Source organism: Chanodichthys erythropterus, chromosome 17 (assembly GCF_024489055.1).
Source record: "Chanodichthys erythropterus isolate Z2021 chromosome 17, ASM2448905v1, whole genome shotgun sequence".
In the NCBI taxonomy this organism is placed as follows: domain Eukaryota; kingdom Metazoa; phylum Chordata; class Actinopteri; order Cypriniformes; family Xenocyprididae; genus Chanodichthys; species Chanodichthys erythropterus.
The window spans coordinates 36,186,921-36,207,038 of record NC_090237.1 but is presented as its reverse complement, the minus strand read 5'-3'; the positions used below and the strand labels follow the sequence as shown (position 1 = coordinate 36,207,038).

The following is a 20,118-nucleotide window of genomic DNA, read 5'->3' as shown; positions in this document are numbered from 1 at the left end:
GGAGCTGAGAAAAGTAAATTAATTTGTAAATGTTGATTGATTGATTGATTGATTGATTGAGACATGAAATTGGTGTCCTAGAAGTCAGAGACCAATTTAAATCGAGGTACTCTCATAATTAAAGACTTTCTGTTAAATCTGACTGAGCATCAGGCAGGTTTCTGATTTAGATTACATAATTTTTTTAATAAATCTAAAATGCTGTACATTATTTCTTCAGCAGACGTTCAGATGTTCTTGTATAGCCATGAGTGGTGTCAGCACCTGGCTTCTCTCATGTTTGTTTCTATGTGCCATGTGCTCCTCTGTTTAATGTCTTGACCCTGCCCTTCTTGTTATCTGATTAGTAGTTAATTTTCCCTCTCCCTCATTATTTCCTTCCCAATTTATTCTCCTTGTGTTCTCTCTCTTGTGAGGATCTTACATGTTGAGAATGAATATGGAGGTTGAATATCTTTTAAATATCACTTTTACTCAATTGCTTTTGTTATGAAGTTGCTTTAATCTTAAAAAAGATCATTACATGAGTTATGTCTGTGCAATTTCAAGCATATAAAGGCATATTTTTGCATTGTTTAGTTGTAGATACCCGATCTCACAGGAAAATGTAACCAATTTACGAGATGGGGATTTCGTATGAATTTGTATTTATGTGACTTGTATGAAAATGTAAGATTTTTAGAAAAGCATGAAGGTCTACCCCTAAACATAACTGTCATTGGGGAGTAGGCAGATCGTACAAAATATACAAATAAGATTGTAAGAATTCATATGAATTTACCAAGAATTTGCCAAACAAAAATAGTTATGAATTGCCATGATAATGTGTTGAGTAATTCATAAAAAAATATAAAAATATAAAAAAATCCATCTAAACATTTAGATGACGAAGACAGTCATGTCACAGGTGATCCACACTCCAATCCAGAAGGGGGCGCGCAGTTGTTTACTAACCGCCACAACAGGAAAAAGCGCAGAAGAACAGGCAATCTATGCATAGATATGTTTACATGTAACCTCTTAACCAGTGTTTTAACCTCTAAAAGACATCAATAAAACAGCTTGAGAATAATATCTCACGCAGCATCACATTTACCTCAGGCAAGTCATTTAGTGTCCACAGCATGTTAGAAATAAACTCTAGAGGGAGCATTTCACTAAATATATGCATTATATTTGTCACAGTTATGTTCTGTTTAGATCATGTTTTCATTGTATTTAGGTTCAGTCATTTGACCCAGTTTGTCTCATTCACCTGTTCTGTTAATCATTTCGTTAATCCCTGTGCATATATATACCCTGTTTTCCTGCATTCCTTGTCCATTGTCGTCTACGTTGTTTAATTTGATATCCTGTATCTTCTTCATTAATTCAACTTAATCTTCTTCATCTTCGCAAGTTTAACACAACCCATATATTTACTTTACCTGTTAGTAATGTCTTAATTATTTCATATATGTTTAAATAAATTTGTCATGAAAACAAGTTATGACACAATTTAATAGTTTGGGCTCTGTTGTTGATTTTAACCTTTAATATTATTATTAAGAAAATGTTAATTATAATTCAATTTATTTAAAGAGAGAGACACAGTGTGTCCCACTGTTTAATAAAAAAGAATCAAGTTTATATCAAGTTTTCTTCCCCCTGCTGTACCTAATGTATATTTACTTACTTAAATAGTGGAACAACCTGCTGTCCCGCCAGGCCATCAAAAAGGTCCTTAATGTTAAGAGCTGCAGCTCTATTGGCATTCATTCCATTTTTCACACAGTTACTGCATGCAAGGCCAACTGTGTTAATAGATTCGTTCAGGAAGAACCTTTACTGACCTTGACATTTTGATGCAGATGTGCCCCTGGAATAACAGTTCCATTATGTGGGATGAAATAGCTAACGTACAGAAGACGTAAGGATTTAGCAAAAACAAAACTTTCAGATTAATTACAGTCATGCGATCTTAATCTTCTTATTCATACCGAATAATAAATTCACACACTAATGCGACGTGGGCCGAGAGAGCCGTTACGTGTACGGTGTGCTGCCAATGGCTGCGACGGCCCACACACAATGAGACATAGAGAGGAGAGTGGGCTGTGTAGTGGGCACAAGTTTGGCACACCGAACAGTGTGGAACACACAGGTGTATTTACTCAAACGCTCTCTGTGTGGCTGGTGGGGGGGCGCAAAGATCTCCCACATCTTTTGTTTGTTCTTTTTTTCCTTTTGTCAGTGGTATCACACTAACCGCTGTGCTCTAACATTCAATTGAAGAAGAAATGAAAACAATGAGCAGAGATGAGAGGAGATATTGTTCTCTACCCAGCGGTGCTGCTCTGTCACCATTGTTCATGTCCCACATAAAGTGGATATTGCTGCAGTCAAGCAATTAGCCTTTTAACATAAATATAGGGATGATAATTATTTGATTTGTGAAGGGTGATTGAATTCGGCTCCCAAGTACAGTTTAGACAGCTGACAGCTGTGCTTTACTCCTGTGTTTCACATCCTACACCTCCGACAGGAACACACCAGCAGCGGCGTTGTGTTTCTGGATCAGGGCTGTGCTGCATTCACAACTGCTGATTTGGAATTGGGTAGAAAACATATGGAAGCTTGTTTCCGCTAAGGAATGAAAAAATAACACGGGTAATTGTGACTTTTTATCTCGCGCGGAAAATGACGGAATTGCAAGATAAAAACTCAAAATTGCCAGAAAAAGTCAGAATTGTGGGATATAACCTCGGAATTGCAAGAAAAAAAAGTCTGAATTGTGAGATAAAATGCAATTACCTTTTTTATGTGCAAGTTTATATTTCGCATTTCTGACTTTATTTCTCACAATTGTGAGATATAAAGTAGAAATTGCGAGTTATAAAGTCTGAATTGTATGATATAAACTCGCGTTTCCGAGAAAAAGTCAGTTTTAATTTGGAATGAAAAGAAATGAAGTCAGAATTGTGAGATATAAACATGAAATCGTGAGGAAAAGGTTGATATAAACTCTGAGATATAAACTGTGAGATGTAAACTCGCACTTGCCAGAAAAAAAACTCACAATTACCTTTTTTATATTTTTAATTCTGTGGTGAAAACAAGCTTTCATACAAATAGGATGCCGAATTTGAATTTGAATTAAATAAAATACATTTTTAAATAGAAAAAGATAGATTGTAAAGAAAATCTGTGAATGTTGGTTTGTTTGTTTGAAAGGTTTAAAAAAAGTATTGAAAAAATATTTTAATTTTGAAAATTTATAAACCAATTGGAGCAGACGTCATAGTTGCATCACTTGCAGCTGTGTGGTCATAGTGGTGGCAGAAAATTAGCTGTAATAAATGGAGGAAAATGGGCAAAATCCACAGAATAAGAGAAAAATGTTTTGTTGCGCTTTTAGATGTCAGAATCTGAATGCAAAAAATATAGTCTTCATTTTTATTGAATAGCGTCATTGAAGACGCCCATTGAAGCTAAACACAGACTGGACTGATGAAACCGGCAATGATATTCTACTATTAAAGCATGAATTTGATGTAAATAGTAATTCTACATAATATTCACATATGCAGTTCATATGGGACATACATACATAGCAGTATGAAATCATATTTAAACCATTTTACTTTTTTTTTTTTTTTTTTTCTTGCATTTGCATGTTTATATCTCCCAAGTTTGGACTTTATAACTCACAATTGTGAGTTTGTATCACAATTCTGAGGGGAAAAGACAGAATAAAGAGTATATCTCACAATTCTGTTTCTCCTTCCAAGAATTGTGAGATATAAACTCTAAATTAACTTTTTTATTCTTTTATTCTGTGGTTTCCACACACTGTTACTGCAGAACTGCCCTTTTCTGCCACCAAGTAGCTCCGCCCACAAAAAAACATTGCTGTTTGCAAATAAGTCTAATAGGCTTGATGGATGGATGGATGGATGGATGGATGGATGGATGGATGGATGGATGGATGGATGGATGGATGGATGGATGGATAGATAGATAGATAGATAGATAGATAGATAGATAGATAGATAGATAGATAGATAGATAGATAGATAGATAGATAGATAGATCCAGATTAGAAACCTTTAAAATAACATAAAAGGGGCACTTTAATCACTGCATTTTATTTAATTATTGATTTAAAAGTAAATAGAAATATTAGAGTAAATAGAATATTAACACAATTTGAGTCGTTAATGTATTAAAGGGTTAGTTCACCCAAAAATGCAATTTCTGTCATTAATTACTCACCCTCATATCGTTCTACACCCGTAAGACCTTCGTTCATCTTCAGAACACAAATTACACAAAAAAAGATATTGTTGATAAAATCCTTATTTTATTTTTATTAAAAACTATATTACTTTTGATTTCAGTAAACGAGGCTGCATTACGTCATAAGTGTTCATGTGACTTTCACAGTTTGATACACGCTCCGAACCACTGATTCGAAACAAAAGATTCGTAAAGCTTCGAATCTTCATGAAGCAGTGATTTGAAATCGCCAATCACTAGATATTGCTGAATAAAGTCATTATTTAGTTTTTTTGTTGCACAAAAAGTATTCTCGTAGCTTCATAACATTAAGGTTGAACCAGTGTAATCACATGAGCTGTTTTAAATACGTCTTTAGTAGCTTTCTGGGCACTGAAAGTCTTAATTATCTTGCTATCAATGCACTGAGCCATCGGATTTCATCAAAAATATCTTAATTTGTGTTCTGAAGATGAAGGATGGTCATACGGGTGTGGAACGACATGATGGTGAGTAATTAATGACAGAATTTTCATTTTTGGATGAACTAACCCTTTAAGTTTAAATGTAATTATCATGCACACGATGCACTTTAGCACTCTGATTACTGAAGAGAACTTCTTCAGTTATGAGCCCATGATTCTAAGATGATTCATGCTAATGAATTAAAAAATGAGACACCCATTTGCACAATACTTTATTAGTAATTCAAAATCGTATGCATTGAACAAAATAAAAACAAAGATTCAAACTCCGATCTGTTACAATACGTGATTTCGCTCTATGACTCCCATTTCCGGTTCAACACAACGTCAAGGAAATACATAAAATGACTTTTTAAAATGTTCACTTGTTTCTTATTAATTGTTACACTAGTTTAGAATGATAAAAATATAATACTCGATCATTAGTGCTATATTAATCTAGAGCAAAAATGCAAAAAGAGAGCATTAATACAGAGCTGTAACACAAAACTGAAATGTCTCAGGTTACATAAGTTTTACTATGATTATACAGTGCCATGAACAAAACAAGTATAGGCTATACTACCACTAGCAGCTGCAATTGCACATTAACAGTCTCGGGGATAAAGGGGTTAAAACACTAAACCTATCCATGCCAAGCCAGAATGGCACGAATTGCGCTTCTATCTTGAAAAAGCCACTGAGATAAAGGAAAATCCCAAATAAGGAAGTCTATTTGTCAAAAGAAACACTAATGATGCCTAAAAGAGTTTCTGAAACCCAAAACAGAGGAAATTGTTGCGAGTTGTATTGGAATTCTACACGAAAAAGACCATTGTCTCTGTCCTTAATTTACAGCATCTGTACAGACTTTATACAAGAGAGCCGTCTCTTTAACTCTGAGGAACTCTTTCAGTGTTCAGCAATAAACTCTGAAGTACTGTCAGTAGGTTCATAATTTGTCCGTGTCAACGGCCCTGTTTACAATAATTCCTCTTGCTGGCACAACAACATGAAGAGTGGACGAGACAATCCCCATGTACAGATGCTGGGCCTGTATATCCTAAAGGATCGTAATTTGTAGACAATCCTAATGGGATCAAACAAAATCTCACTGGATTAACTGACATTCTGAAAAACATTAACTTGAGAGGCTTGAGAAAAAGAATAGGCACCTCAGTTCTTTGATTCTTAGCTGATTCACATTTGATCCGGTTTGGATTTGCTTCCGATTCATCAGCTTTGAGTAAAATCCTACTGAATTTGATTCTTAGAGGAGTTTTGTTTGATCCACATCTTGAATTTTATTAGAAATCCATCAGTATTCAGTAATTGAATTGTGTTATTGGACTGACTGACCAATGACTTATTTGATTTGTTGAGGATTGCTATTTAATCTAGTTTGGATTGGATCTGAATTGATTCCATTAATATTCAGTAAGAATTTTTCATTTCCCCTTATTTTTTTTTATTTTTATTTTTAAAGATTCTTATTTTATCCAATCAAACATTTAATCCAGTAAGATTTTACTGAATAATGTTGAAAATTTAATTTGATCCAGTAGGAGCTTTTTTGATTCTTCAAGGAGTTTTGTTTGATCCACATCTTGAATTTTTATTAGAAATCCATCGGTATTCAGTAACATTTTATTGGATTGACTGACCAATGACTTATTTGATTTGTTGAGGATTGCTATTTAATCTAGTTTGGATTGGATCTGAATTGATTCCATTAATATTCAGTAAGAATTTTTCAGTTCATCTTTTTTTTTTTTTTTTTTTTTTTTTTAAAGATTCTTATTTTATCCAATCAATCATTTAATCCAGTAAGATTTTACTGAATAATGTCGAGAATTTAATTTGATCCAGTAGGAGCTTATTTGATTCTTAGAGGTTTTTGTTCGATCTCATTGGGATTGTCTCCTAATTATGATGGAGATTCAATTTGTATTCAATCAAATCCTGTTGGATTAGCTCATTAACGCCTTATAATTTCATTTTATCCAATGGGATCTTTTTCAACACTCTCGCCTGATCCCATTAGGACTGGCTCCAAATTATATGACAGAAATTCCATCAGCATAGTCTTTTCTCCTTCTCGAAAACCAATGAGACTCTTCCTAGATTTCTTTCAAGAGACTCCTCCGGTGATCTACACGATGGAAACTTATCAACTGTAACGCTTATACAAAGAATCGATATATTCCGTAGGTAATATCATATGAATACAGAGGTTATTTACAGTGTCCTCCGAGGCTGGCACTGCGTTATCAAGACACAGCGACCGATTCCAACAAGTTATCATCCTTCGTCTGTCCCGAGTGTCTCATGTCCTCTGTCACGCCAGGATCTTCCGTGTTTGGATCACTTTTCCGCACTGCCGTGGGGGGTCTCACCATGATGCACTGCCGGACCGCCGGCTTGCCTTTGACCGCTTTGGGACTGCAGTTGTCGCGCTCGTATTCCTCCTGGGCTTTTTGTATCTTGCGCTTTTTCATCTTGCTTTTGTGAAAGTGGAAGGTCGTGACGGACACGAATATTATCCCAATGATCATCGCGATGAGCACGAAAAGCACGACGGTGGACGAGAACGCCTGGAACAACTGATCCACCCGGTCAAAGCAGGTGCCATTGTTGGTCCGAGCGGTTCCGTTTAAGGCACAGTGGGGAATGGAAAGCGCCAGTCTCTCCAAGGTCCGGGCACTCATTTAGTCCAGTTAGGCAGTGTCTGTATTGCAGGGAAGAATTGAGGAGATGAGAGCGAAAAGAAATGTCCACCCCTGCGAATGCGCGCGCTATATTGCATTCATTTCTCTTGAGGGAAATAAGTCCACCTAAAATAGATCCAATGAGGAATCCAGGGTTAGACAAGAGCATGTGGGATTTAGCGCAAAAGATCAGTCACAATTGGAAATCGTCCTTTTAAAACACTTTCAAATCCACACCTTTGACGCATACAGAACGTGTTTAAGAACAAAAGCGATCTCACACACCTCTAATAAAGGGCGCGCGCTGGCCGCTGTAACTTATGTGCGCAAATTATATTCTCTCAGCTCGCAAAGCTATTCTCTTACAATTACAAAAAGCCTATCGGTTTCAGCATTCGTTTCTCAACTGCGGCATTCCTTCAGATCAGCCAGCGGCAGGGCTGTTCGGCAATTAGGCTGCTGTCTGAAGAAAACCATAAAGTAGCCCATACACTGGAGAAAGAATACCTAGCTTCATCAGTCAAATGGAAATGTGAAGATCTACAATAAAACCGGTAGTTTACCTGCCTCTACTGTAGGGATGTCGCTGCTCCGGAGGCGAAGACCGGTCGTGGTTGCAAATTCTGGAGAAAAAGGAGCTGAATCCAGCCAATCGCTGCAGCTCGCAATGACGTATCGCCTTTGATCATCCGAACGCTCCAGCAACCTCATTCAGACATACAGCATGTTCAGATGACAATCCTGGGGTTGTTATTCACATTTATCGGGGTTAATGTGCTGTCAACTTCAGTGAAGCACCCGCTTTTATGAGAACTACATCATACATTCATAATAAGGTTATTTTCGTATGAAAAGAAGAACCATTTTTTGGCTCTCGAAATGAACCTTTCAGTGAACAGTTCTTCAAAGAACACTTTTTTTTTTTAAATATCAAAAGGACCTTTTTCTGCTCTAAAGAATGGAATGGAAAGGTTCCATGAGCCACAGATGCTTTATGAGTGGTCCTGGAGGACTACTGTCCTACAGAGTTTAGATCCAGCTTGCCTCTACACACCTGCCTGGAAGTTTCTAGTATGCTTACTAAGACCTTCATTAGCTTGTTCAGGTTTGTTTAATTGGGGTTGGAGCTTTGCAATTTAAATCTGTAATGAAGTGATAAACACTGATTCTGATCACGATAATACTGAAAGCGTACGTTTGCTATGACTACCTCCCGATGAATGGGACAAGATATATACTTTTGCCCTCCAAAAGATTGGAAACACCCCTGGCAAAGTGTGGTTTTGCATGATATCAGTATAAATCTTTATCATTTTTTGGTGCAAATACATTAAAGTAACTTGACATTATCATTGAAGACCAGCAATAATTATTTTCATTTTGATTATACTAATGACAATATATACATGTCGAAGTCAGACACGCCCCTTTGCCAGCTGTGATGCCTGGTTTAAACTTAGCCCAGGTTTATAAAAGATTTTTGGGTCAGCACACCTTAATAGCTTCAACAGTTGATTGTCAATTAAGTTTAGAATACAATGAACCAATTAGAACCCAGTTTAGGTCAGATAGCTGCTAATGGTGGATTTTTTTAGGAATCGAAAATGTACGTTTTTTTCTGTGTATAAACTGTTTATGTAATACAATATGTTTTCATAGTTTGTGTTGTCCCTTTTCAGTGCAAAATTATCACAAATTAAAAAAGGATTCATGCCAATATTGTCCAAAACCCCACTTTTCTAGGGCGTTTCCAAACTTTTGGAGGGCAGTGAAAAAAAAAAAAAAATACTGTATATATGAAGAGTTCCATTGCAAAAACGTCTAAGTGCTGTCTGGAATTTTATAAAACAACAATATATATATATATATAACCCCAAACTATCGGTATCGTTATCGGTATCGTTATTGGTATTGTTATTTAGTATTGGTGCATTTCTAATATATATATTAGAGATGCACCAATAATGAAACTATCATTAATTTAAAAGAAGGTATAAAAGGCTGAAACCCCAAACTATCAGCATCGTTATCGGTATCGTTATTGGTATTGTTATTATAATTAATAATTAATCATCATATTTTTAATTATTACATTTTGAAAGAAATGCAAATGAAAACTTTATTCTCTCCATTTCATCAACTTGTTTCAGAGTAACTGGTATCAGTTATAAACAAACACATTACTCAAATTAATGTTAACACACATTAACTAAATTCTGAAGATTAAATTAATATTTCTTAACTATCCGAATGTTATTAATTCATATAATTACTATTAATATTAAACATCAAAATGGTTCCTTAGCATTTTCTTTACACAAAGCCCAAATGCGGTGCATTTTCCTGTCCTCTTTTGATTGACGGGATATATCGGCCCTGACTATCGGCTGTTTTTAAACTATCGGCCAATAGCTGATAGTGTGAAAATTTGCTTTTATCAGCTGATACTGATAATTGGCCGATATATCGGTGCATTTCTAATTTATAAGTGCATTCTGGAATAATGTTTGATCATAACTTTGACCTTAACCTTGCCAGAACGTTCATCAAAGTTCTGATAATGTTCCCTGTTAGCTGGGTAGTGTCTGTTTGGTTGTACTCTCTCTTACTAACTTTAAGGTAATCATTTGTAAACGTGTTTGTGAAACGTTTGAAAACAGCACTGAAACAGATATTCTTTATAATGTGGAATATCTGTGATACACACAATTGGGTTTTTTAAGGGTTTATATTTTTTGAAGGGTATATTTATAATTGTTTAATGTAATTTAATTTAGTTGAAAAACAAGGTTGATCTCAATACTCAATATTTTATATTATATCTGTCATTTCAAATTTTGATGTGCATATTATTTTTATAAAGATATGGAAATAATGTGGTGGACTATTTGTGATGCTGTAGGCCAAATTTAAGTCTGTTTTAATGGCAGTTTGACAGTATTAAATTGAATTTAAATTAATAGAAAAAAAATTATATTAACTTTTTTTCTATTGAGAAAAATGTTTGCTACACATATCAGGGAATAAACAGCCATAATTATTTTCTAGACTAATGAAATTCATGTGTTACGTGACTGCTCTTACTGTTCAGTAAATTCAACGTTTTGTTGTTCAAATCAATTCAAATTCCAACTTAGTTCCAAGGAAGCCAGTTTATGAATTCTAAATTTTGCCCAACCCTGTTTTCCAGTCATACTTGTTAGAAATCAAACCCTTCCGAATGTAGCCGTTTTATTCTGGCATTCAGTATCTCTCTTGGCACAACAACAGAAACTTGTGTTTGAGGTCTCTTGGTTTATTGACAGAAATAATCTCTATTCTAAAGGCCATGGTTTCACAGAACATTAGGCTGATTGAGTAACTGTCTATGCAGTATGGAGCAAAACCAGTGAAGTCACTGAATTGTCAGAATATCTATGTGGTCTGGATCATTCTGAAGCTCTTTGCAGGCTGTGTTGCTTGCAGTTCATTATTGACTCTTAAGACAGGGTTGGAAGAAGAATGAAATGACAGTGTCAGTGTCCAATTAAATAATCAGCAGTCCTATCAAATACGAGCAAGAGCATTAAACTCACCAGAGACCTTGACCATGACTTCCAAGATGGAGATTCATGTGTAGGACTCAAACTGAGATTTATTGCATTCCAGTGAGAAATCTGCTAGGTGAAAATTGAATTTGAGCTGTTGATGTCAATGTAGCCAGAAACATACAGCCTGTCACACTTGCTCTTCTTTAGATGTGAAATTTGAAGAAGAAGCAGAAGTGGTCAAACAAATTCATTGGATGCTTTAAGTGATAAGTTGTGTACATTTTTTGACATTAAAATAAGTTCTCTTATCCCTTCTGAATATGCAAGGAAGCCACCCATAGGTCGATTCCCCAACCAATATGTCTCTGTGGTGCTATCAGCTCTGTTTGTTTGAACATCCTGACCTATCTGTTTTTCGACCAATGGCAGATGGAGGGATTGTTCGGAAAATCCATTTGCTATTCTGTGGACTTCACAATTCCGTGGATTTTTTCATATTCACCTTTAACTTTGACTGCTCTCTGGAATACTTGATTCTGATTGGTCAGTTTTGCTTAATTAGGAAACTGTGTAGCTGACCACTGCCCTAGGCAACCAGTTTCCAGCATAGCTGTGTAATTTAAATATATTAGCTAAGTATAATGAAAATATTGTACATTGTCTCAAAATTCCTCTAAAAGTAGGGTATGGCATATCCAGACATTTAATTGGCCACAGTTTGACCTTTCAAAGTCTGTGGGGTTAATGAAGGTGAAGAATCATTTAAATTTTAACCCACAGTGTTCCTGAGCAACTCATTTTGCTCATATTGATCCAACAGAGCCGTCTACAAATCACCACCTTGGAATTATTTTTTATTAAGATTTTATTTTATTAAGGAATTAAGGTTCAAGCTACATTCTGAGCAGTTTTGAGATATTGAGCTTCAAAGTTTTTTCATTCCATACTCCTTTCTGGATAGACCCTTTTTTCTTTCTAAAATAACGTCCCAAAATGTACACGTTTTCACCCTGTGGTGAAAATCAAGTTTTTTATATGTCTGTGTGGTGTTTTTAAGATGCTTCAAGACAAACCATGTGCAAATTCATAGTCAACACCAATGCTGAGTATTTTCTCTTTAAAACTGCATTGAAAAAAAGACCCAGGGTTTAAAATCGCCGGTGTTTCTTACGTCACAAACTACCCTGTAACCAATCACGTCGATGTACCGGCGGGTTTTAGCATATCATTAACAGCAAACTAGCAGGGGAGTCTCGAGAGAAGCTAGGTTATCCCAGTATATTTTTCTGTTGATATGAAAAATCATGTAGATTTACCAATATAGTGGGTGTATGATGTATATTACAATGTTATGATCAGTTCTCTACTGACGTTCTGAGTTATTAAAGTGTTTGTAAGGATACTGATTGTTAGGCAGCTGTCTGACTCGTGAATGTGTAACAGTAGCATTAGTCATTAGTTAACTAATCATATTAATTACCGTTAAGCAATACCATTGTGCAGCATTACCTCAGTAAGTTGACCGTGTGGATCTCTGAGCTGGCATGAGCGAGTAGAGGTGGGGCTAATTTGCATATTCATAGATCAGTGTATATTAAATGAGGCAGGGGTGTAGAGTTACATATTTTAAGGCATGACTTTTTTCACAGGAAAAACGTTTAAATATGTCATTTTGGTGATCAAATATGAGTTTTAAGGGATAAAATTATTGACTACAGGGCGACTAAAAAATCACAATGTAAAAAAGTTATATTATACATAATGTAAATCACAGAATATATGAATAACTCAATTTTGACAAAAATGTCAGATAGAACCTTATCATTTAAAGCTGATTAAATATTACAAATTTTCTTATACATTTGGCATATATTTGTATTGTTTGTATTTTGTATTTTATGTTAATAAATCTCACAAAATCTTTCAAGAACAAGTCTTAAAGGTGCCCAAGAATGCTTTTTCACAAGATGTAATATAAGTCTAAGGTGTCTCCTGAATGTGTCTGTGAAGTTTCAGTTCAAAATACCCCATAGATTTTTTTAATTAATTTTTTGAACTGCCTATTTTGGGGCATTATTAACTATGCACTGATTTTGGCAGCGCGCCGTCCCTTTAATTCGCCTGCTCTCTGCCACACCAGCTGTCGAGTATATTACAGCGCATTTACAAAGTTCACACAGCTAATATAACCCTCAAATGGATCTTTATAAGATGTTCGTCATGCATGCTGTATGCATGCTTCGTATTATGTGAGTAAAGTATTTATTTTGATGTTTACGTTTGATTCTGTATGAGTTTGAGGCTATGCTCTGTGGCTAACGGCTAATGCGACGGCTCTTGTCTCCGTGAATACAGTAAGAAGCGATGGTAACTTTAACCACATTTAAAAGTACATTAGCAACAGGCTAATGAAACATTTAGAAAGACAATTCACAAATATCACTAAAAATATCATGATATCATGGATCATGTCAGTTATTATTGCTCCATCTGCCATTTTTCGCTGTTGTCCTTGCTTGCTTACCTAGTCTGATGATTCAGCTGTGCACAGATCCAGATGTTAATACTGGCTGCCCTTTTCTAATGCCTTGAACATGGGCTGGCATATGCAAATATTGGGGTCATACATATTAATGATCCCGACTGTTACGTAACAGTCTGTGTTATGTTGAGATCCGCGTGTTTTCCGGAAGTCTTTTAAACAAATGAGATTTACATAAGAAGGAGGAAACAATGGAGTTTGAAACTCACTGAATGTCATTTCCATGTACTGAACTCTTGTTATTCAACTATGCAGGGGTAAAGTCAAATTTTGATTCTAGGGCACCTTTAATATTCACCACAAAATCAAAAGAAAAAGCAATATATATAAATAAAAATAAGGATTATTACAAATATTAAATAATGCATATGACAGAATTACTCTGAAGTAAAACATGCAAATGCATACAGTAATGAAACTTAGCTTGTTTTTTCATGAAAATGTACTTAATTGGCATGAAAGTAATGCCACAATGCAAAAAGCTTTATAATAATATATAATAATTTAAAAATCTTAAAACCAAATTTGAGCTGCATATGTTTTTGAGAGATTCAGCACTGCTATGCTTAACCTTCCGTAATGAGAAATAAATGTGTTGGCTCTCTGGAAACGCATAATCCTGGCCATATGCTGCGATTCAGCACGAGGTGTTGTACCCTTCAAGTTAAAGTTTGTTAATGGAATCCAACACACCGTTTTACACGACCGTCCCTCATGTACTACTGCTAAAGAGCATTTTAATCGGGCCACTAATCTATTCCAAAGGCCTATCCAATCCCCGTAGAGATTAATTACTACATCATTTGTACTGTGCTCGATAAATGTGCAAAGTGACCTCTATTATCACTCCACCTGCTCAGCATCTTCTGTCAATTAATCTTTCAGAATCCAGTGCCTCTGATAATCGTCGGAGTGACCAAATTAATAATTTCAGCATAAGAGAATTTCGACCTCTGATGTACCGGATTATTGACAAAATCTATGCAGTTACCTTTAAGAGATTACCATGGTGGATAAAACTTAGTTTTTCTCAGTCACTTTGGCACATTTTATCATTCTCTAAACTGTAAGCTCAATTGTCACAACTGTTCGCTGGAATATCAGAACTCTGAAAAATGTAGTTACTCAGCCAAAACATTTAATTCATGCTTCAAAACCTAGTTATGTGTCAGCAAATTGACCAGTGCCACCAAAATAAAAAGTGTTTTGTGAGCCACACTGGTGTTTTTTCACCATGGAAATATTTGTTATATACAAATTTCATGTTTTTCCTACTTTTTAGTTGATACTGCCTGTTTTCTACACTATACAAGAATGTCTTACAGATTCAGACAGTAGGTACAAAAACATTTGTATTTATGCAGTTCATGTATTTTTGTAAAAATGTTGCTTGTTCATTTTATATCTTCCCCTAACACTACACTTTCTTATACAGTATATCTTTAACACATTTCATCAAAGCTAAATGTACAGTATAAATACAAACGTATACACGTGCCAAAACACATCCAATCTGCTTAAATCGATAAGAAATTCAAATCTGATGTGAACAAGAAGAATCTAATCATTAAGATTTGAGAGAAATGTAAATAGACTTAAATTGACCGTGGGACCTGAGTCATATCTAGAGACCTCATTATTGTGGAGATTTGGGGGTGAGCACTTTTGACAAACCCCGAGCAACCACACAGAAACTGGAATCACCCTAGCAACTGCATAGATTGACAATGGCAACCACCCACAACACCCTAGCATTGTGGTGGCAGGTTTAAACTAAGAAAATGCCAATTCCAATTCAAGATTAGTTAGATAGATAGATAGATAGATAGATAGATAGATAGATAGATAGATAGATAGATAGATAGATAGATAGATAGATAGATAGATAGATAGATAGATAGATAGATAGATAGATAGAACATTTATTTCCATCAAGACGTGCATCAACTTTTGGTCAAGATCTTGTATTGACAATTCAAGAGGTGAGCTCTCTGTAAAGTCTCCTCCAGCACATCCCAAAGACTTTCACTATATTAAATTAAGGTCTGGACTCAGAGGTGCCAATTCATGTGTGAAAATGATTCTTCATGCTTCCTCCCAACCATTCTTTCACAATTTGAGCCTGATGAATCTTGACATTGTCATCCTGGAATATGGCCATGATGTGTCTTCCTACATGGTTGTTTAAGAAATGAAACACTCCATCAGTTAGGGTTACAGGAACTGTTGCCAAACATATAACATGCTAGAAACATAGCAATCACTGCAATAATGATCCAGAATCTTAAGCATTTGCCTATTTCAGTGGTTCCCACACTTTTTAGAGTGGCGTACTCCCTCTCTTCCACTTGACTGCAGTCATACTTTTGGCATTAAGGGACAATATTTGCCCCTTAAAAAGATTTTCTAGTGGATTTTTTTTTTTTTTTTTTTTACCTTTATAAATACTTTTTTGTCAAAATAAATATTTTTTAAATTAAACTTTTCAATATTAAACTAAACCCAGCAGTAGGTGGCGGTAAGTCACAGTCTTAATGAGTGATTCATTCATTCAGAAACGAAGCAAGTGGCTGCATTTATGAACGACTCATTGAATCATCGACTCTCACGGTTCGTTCAGAGCCTCAGATTCGTTCTCGAAACACCGCTGCATGTTGCAGTTCCTCTGTGGCTTTCGTTGGAACTGTTATTTTGTTGCAAAATTGAGCAAACAGTACTGACAACACTGTGTAAAAAATTGTACATCACTTAATGTTACCCTTTTGTTTGTTGAACTGTTGTATAAAATCAATGTCACATTTGCAATTGTGTGGATATTTGGAGAAAAAAAATGCATTTATGCTTGTGTAATATATTCTCAACAAAAACTAGATCTCACACAGGCTATGTCTTAAAGTGCTCTCTATGCACAGTCAACATCTATATTTGTTCTACATGCTAGTAAGTGCTAAATCCCCAACTTTACAAAGGTAGGCCTACATTGTTGAGAACGGCAGAAATGTAGTGTGATTTGCTAAGGCAGCATAGGTCTACTCTGCACATATGACATGCTGCTTGTGTGGATGCAGTCAGTTTTAACCGCAAAACATGAGGTCATTTGATTGAATACCATGTATTTATGACATTTTGATGTATGAATGAATGGCAAACTTCAGCATTTTAGGAGTCACCATTCGAAACAAGCCTGAGCCATTCTTGCACAGCCTCTTCTAAACATGACTCTCTTTAGCATTCTCTGCTTGGTGCTTGTAGCTTGTCCCTTCATCAATCTCAAAATTCAAATGCTATGAAAAGCTTTCAGCGCCGTAAAGTGCCCTGTTTCCACATAAATCAATCATACATCTCTAGTGCATACAAATGAAATGGTATGAGCTCAGCTCATAAGAGTGTTTGGGCTGTTTTACTATCAGTTATCACTGTGGAGGACACAACACATTACTGAGCTCTGTACAAGACTTATCTTTGGCAGCTAGCATAAAAGAAAAACAACAACTGCATCCTCCCACATCTCTACAAGCATGCATGCCCTTTAAATACAATGTCAGGAGTTTCACCCTCCCTCTCTATGGAGTAGATTGATGTTGTAATTCAGTAACTGTCAATGTAAATGGAGGTTACGGATTCAGAAGGTCATGATGTGGGAGGGAAAGCAGTTTTGCTCGACCCAACGCATGAGTCTGTCTGTTTTAGTCTTCTGTGCCTGAGCTTTAACATCACACTGGACTCTGTCTCCATCCAGTGGAGGTTTAATGTAAATCATACACTTGTATGTGTGTGAAGTCCACTATTTAATGATTTTGATTTTGCATTTTTCATATATATATATATATGTGTGTGTGTGTGTGTGTGTGTGTGTGTGTGTGTGTGTGTGTGTGTGTGTGTATGTATGTATGCATGATTTGAAAAAGATCCAAAGTGCATCTTGTGCTTCAATGGAGGCAAGAATGTCAGACTGTACAAAGAAGTTTCACATGGTTGGTGTCGTATATATTTGGATTAGTGAACCAGAAATATTACAGAATCTAAAAAGATTAACAGTGGATGCAAATTAAAAAATAAAAAATAAAAATCAGCAGCAGTTGCCGGGATTAGAAGTGAAGAGGTAGATGTCAGTGGGCCCAATGCAGTTACTGTAACACTATGAGTGAGCACAGGTAGTTAGTATCATGGAAATTCTCAGTACCTACTAAACTCACTTTACCACTGACAATTCTAACAACCTACAGTACCTGCGGGGTAATTCCCATCCTGAATATACCAATTTAGATTGTTTTCAACAGGAGAGAGCGTGCTGTCCGGGCTTATGTATGCTTTGTACAGTCTGACAGGGGTACTCTGTGTTCGGGCCGATTACCGAGCTCGGAACCCTCTCCCCGGACAGCACGCCAGATACGTTTACCAATTAATTTACCTGACTTATTTGTAAGTATGAACTCGTGAAAATAAGATAAAACATACATAAGCCTGTATTTTACCGAAGACATGCACCAATTTGACGGAGCTGCACTGCTCTCTCCTGAAGAGGCCGCAAAAAAACCTGCAGTAAATAACTCTACACCTGGGTTGTTATGACTGACCCAGGATCTGGGTAACACAAAACTACCCAAACGCTGGGTTGTTGTGGACGTCTGACCCAGGATCTGGGTAACACAAAAACTACCCAAATACTGGGTTGTTACGTCTGACCCAGGATCTGGGAAACACAAAAAACTACCCAAACACTGGGTTGTTACGTCTGACCCAGGATCTGGGTAACACAAAAAACTATCCAAACAATAAATTGTTGTGGAAATCTGACCCAGTAGCTGGGTAACGCAAAAACTACCCAAACACTGGGTTGTTACAACTGACCCAGGATCTGAGTTACGCAAAAACTACCCAAAAAACACTGGGTTGTTATGACTGACCCAGGATCTGGGTAACGCAAAACTACCCAAACGCCGGGTTGTTATGTCTGACCCAGGATCTGGGTAACACAAAACTACCCAAACGCTGGGTTGTTGTGGACGTCTGACCCGGGATCTGGGTAACACAAAAACTACCCAAATACTGGGTTGTTACGTCTGACCCAGGATCTGTGTAACACAAAATCTACCCAAACACTGGGTTGTTACGTCTGACCCAGGATCTGGGTAACACAAAAACTACCCAAACACTGGGTTGTTACGTGTGACCCAGGATCTGGGTAACACAAAACTACCCAAACGCTGGGTTGTTGTGGACGTCTGACCCAGGATCTGGGTAACACAAAAACTACCCAAATACTGGGTTGTTACGTCTGACCCAGGATCTGGGAAACACAAAAAACTACCCAAACACTGGGTTGTTACGTCTGACCCAGGATCTGGGTAACACAAAAAACTATCCAAACAATAAATTGTTGTGGAAATCTGACCCAGTAGCTGGGTAACGCAAAAACTACCCAAACACTGGGTTGTTACAACTGACCCAGGATCTGAGTTACGCAAAAACTACCCAAAAAACACTGGGTTGTTATGACTGACCCAGGATCTGGGTAACGCAAAACTACCCAAACGCCGGGTTGTTATGTCTGACCCAGGATCTGGGTAACACAAAACTACCCAAACGCTGGGTTGTTGTGGACGTCTGACCCAGGATCTGGGTAACACAAAAACTACCCAAATACTGGGTTGTTACGTCTGACCCAGGATCTGTGTAACACAAAATCTACCCAAACACTGGGTTGTTACGTCTGACCCAGGATCTGGGTAACACAAAAACTACCCAAACACTGGGTTGTTACATCTGACCCAGGATCTGGGTAACACAAAACTACCCAAACACTGGGTTGTTACATCTGACCCAGGATCTGGGTAACACACAAACTACCCAAACACTGGGTTGTTACGTCTGACCCAGGATCTGGGTAACACAAAAAACTACCCAAACACTGGGTTGTTACGTCTGACCCAGGATCTGGGTAACACAAAAAACTACCCAAACACTGGGTTGTTACGTCTGACCCAGGATCTGGGTAACACAAAAAACTACCCAAACACTGGGTTGTTACATCTGACCCAGGATCTGGGTAACACAAAACTACCCAAACGCTGGGTTGTTGTGGACGTCTGACCCAGGATCTGGGTAACACAAAAACTACCCAAATACTGGGTTGTTACGTCTGACCCAGGATCTGGGAAACACAAAAAACTACCCAAACACTAGATTGTTGTGGAAATCTGACCCAGTAGCTGGGTAACGCAAAAACTACCCAAACACTGGATTGTTATGTATGACCCAGGATCTGGGTAACGCAAAAACTACCCAAACACTGGGTTGTTACAACTGACCCAGGATCTGAGTTACGCAAAAACTACCCAAAAAACACTGGGTTGTTATGACTGACCCAGGATCTGGGTAACACAAAAACTACCCAAACACTGGGTTGTTACAACTGACCCAGGATCTGAGTTACGCAAAAACTACCCAAAAAACACTGGGTTGTTATGACTGACCCAGGATCTGGGTAACACAAAACTACCCAAACACTGGATTGTTACGTCTGACCCAGGATCTGGGTAACGCAAAAACTACCCAAACACTGGGTTGTTACAACTGACCCAGGATCTGGGTAACGCAAAAACTACCCAAACACT

At 36.9% G+C, this 20,118-nt stretch overlaps 1 protein-coding gene across 1 annotated transcript; it reads right to left on the bottom strand.

The window, feature by feature from the left end:
* Positions 1–6,392: 6,392 nt before the first annotated feature.
* si:dkey-35i13.1 (uncharacterized protein C11orf87 homolog) lies at positions 6,393–7,446 on the bottom strand. Its single transcript, XM_067366232.1, has one exon. The coding sequence runs from the start codon at positions 7,427–7,429 to the stop codon at positions 6,992–6,994; it is 438 nt and encodes a 145-aa protein (XP_067222333.1). The 5' UTR covers positions 7,430–7,446; the 3' UTR covers positions 6,393–6,991.
* Between the last annotated feature and the right edge of the window lie 12,672 nt (positions 7,447–20,118).

What these genes read in the sequence shown, in the direction of transcription:
- si:dkey-35i13.1 (XM_067366232.1), bottom strand. Translation starts at nt 7,429, where the DNA reads ATGAGTGCCCGGACCTTGGAGAGACTGGCGCTTTCCATTCCCCACTGT.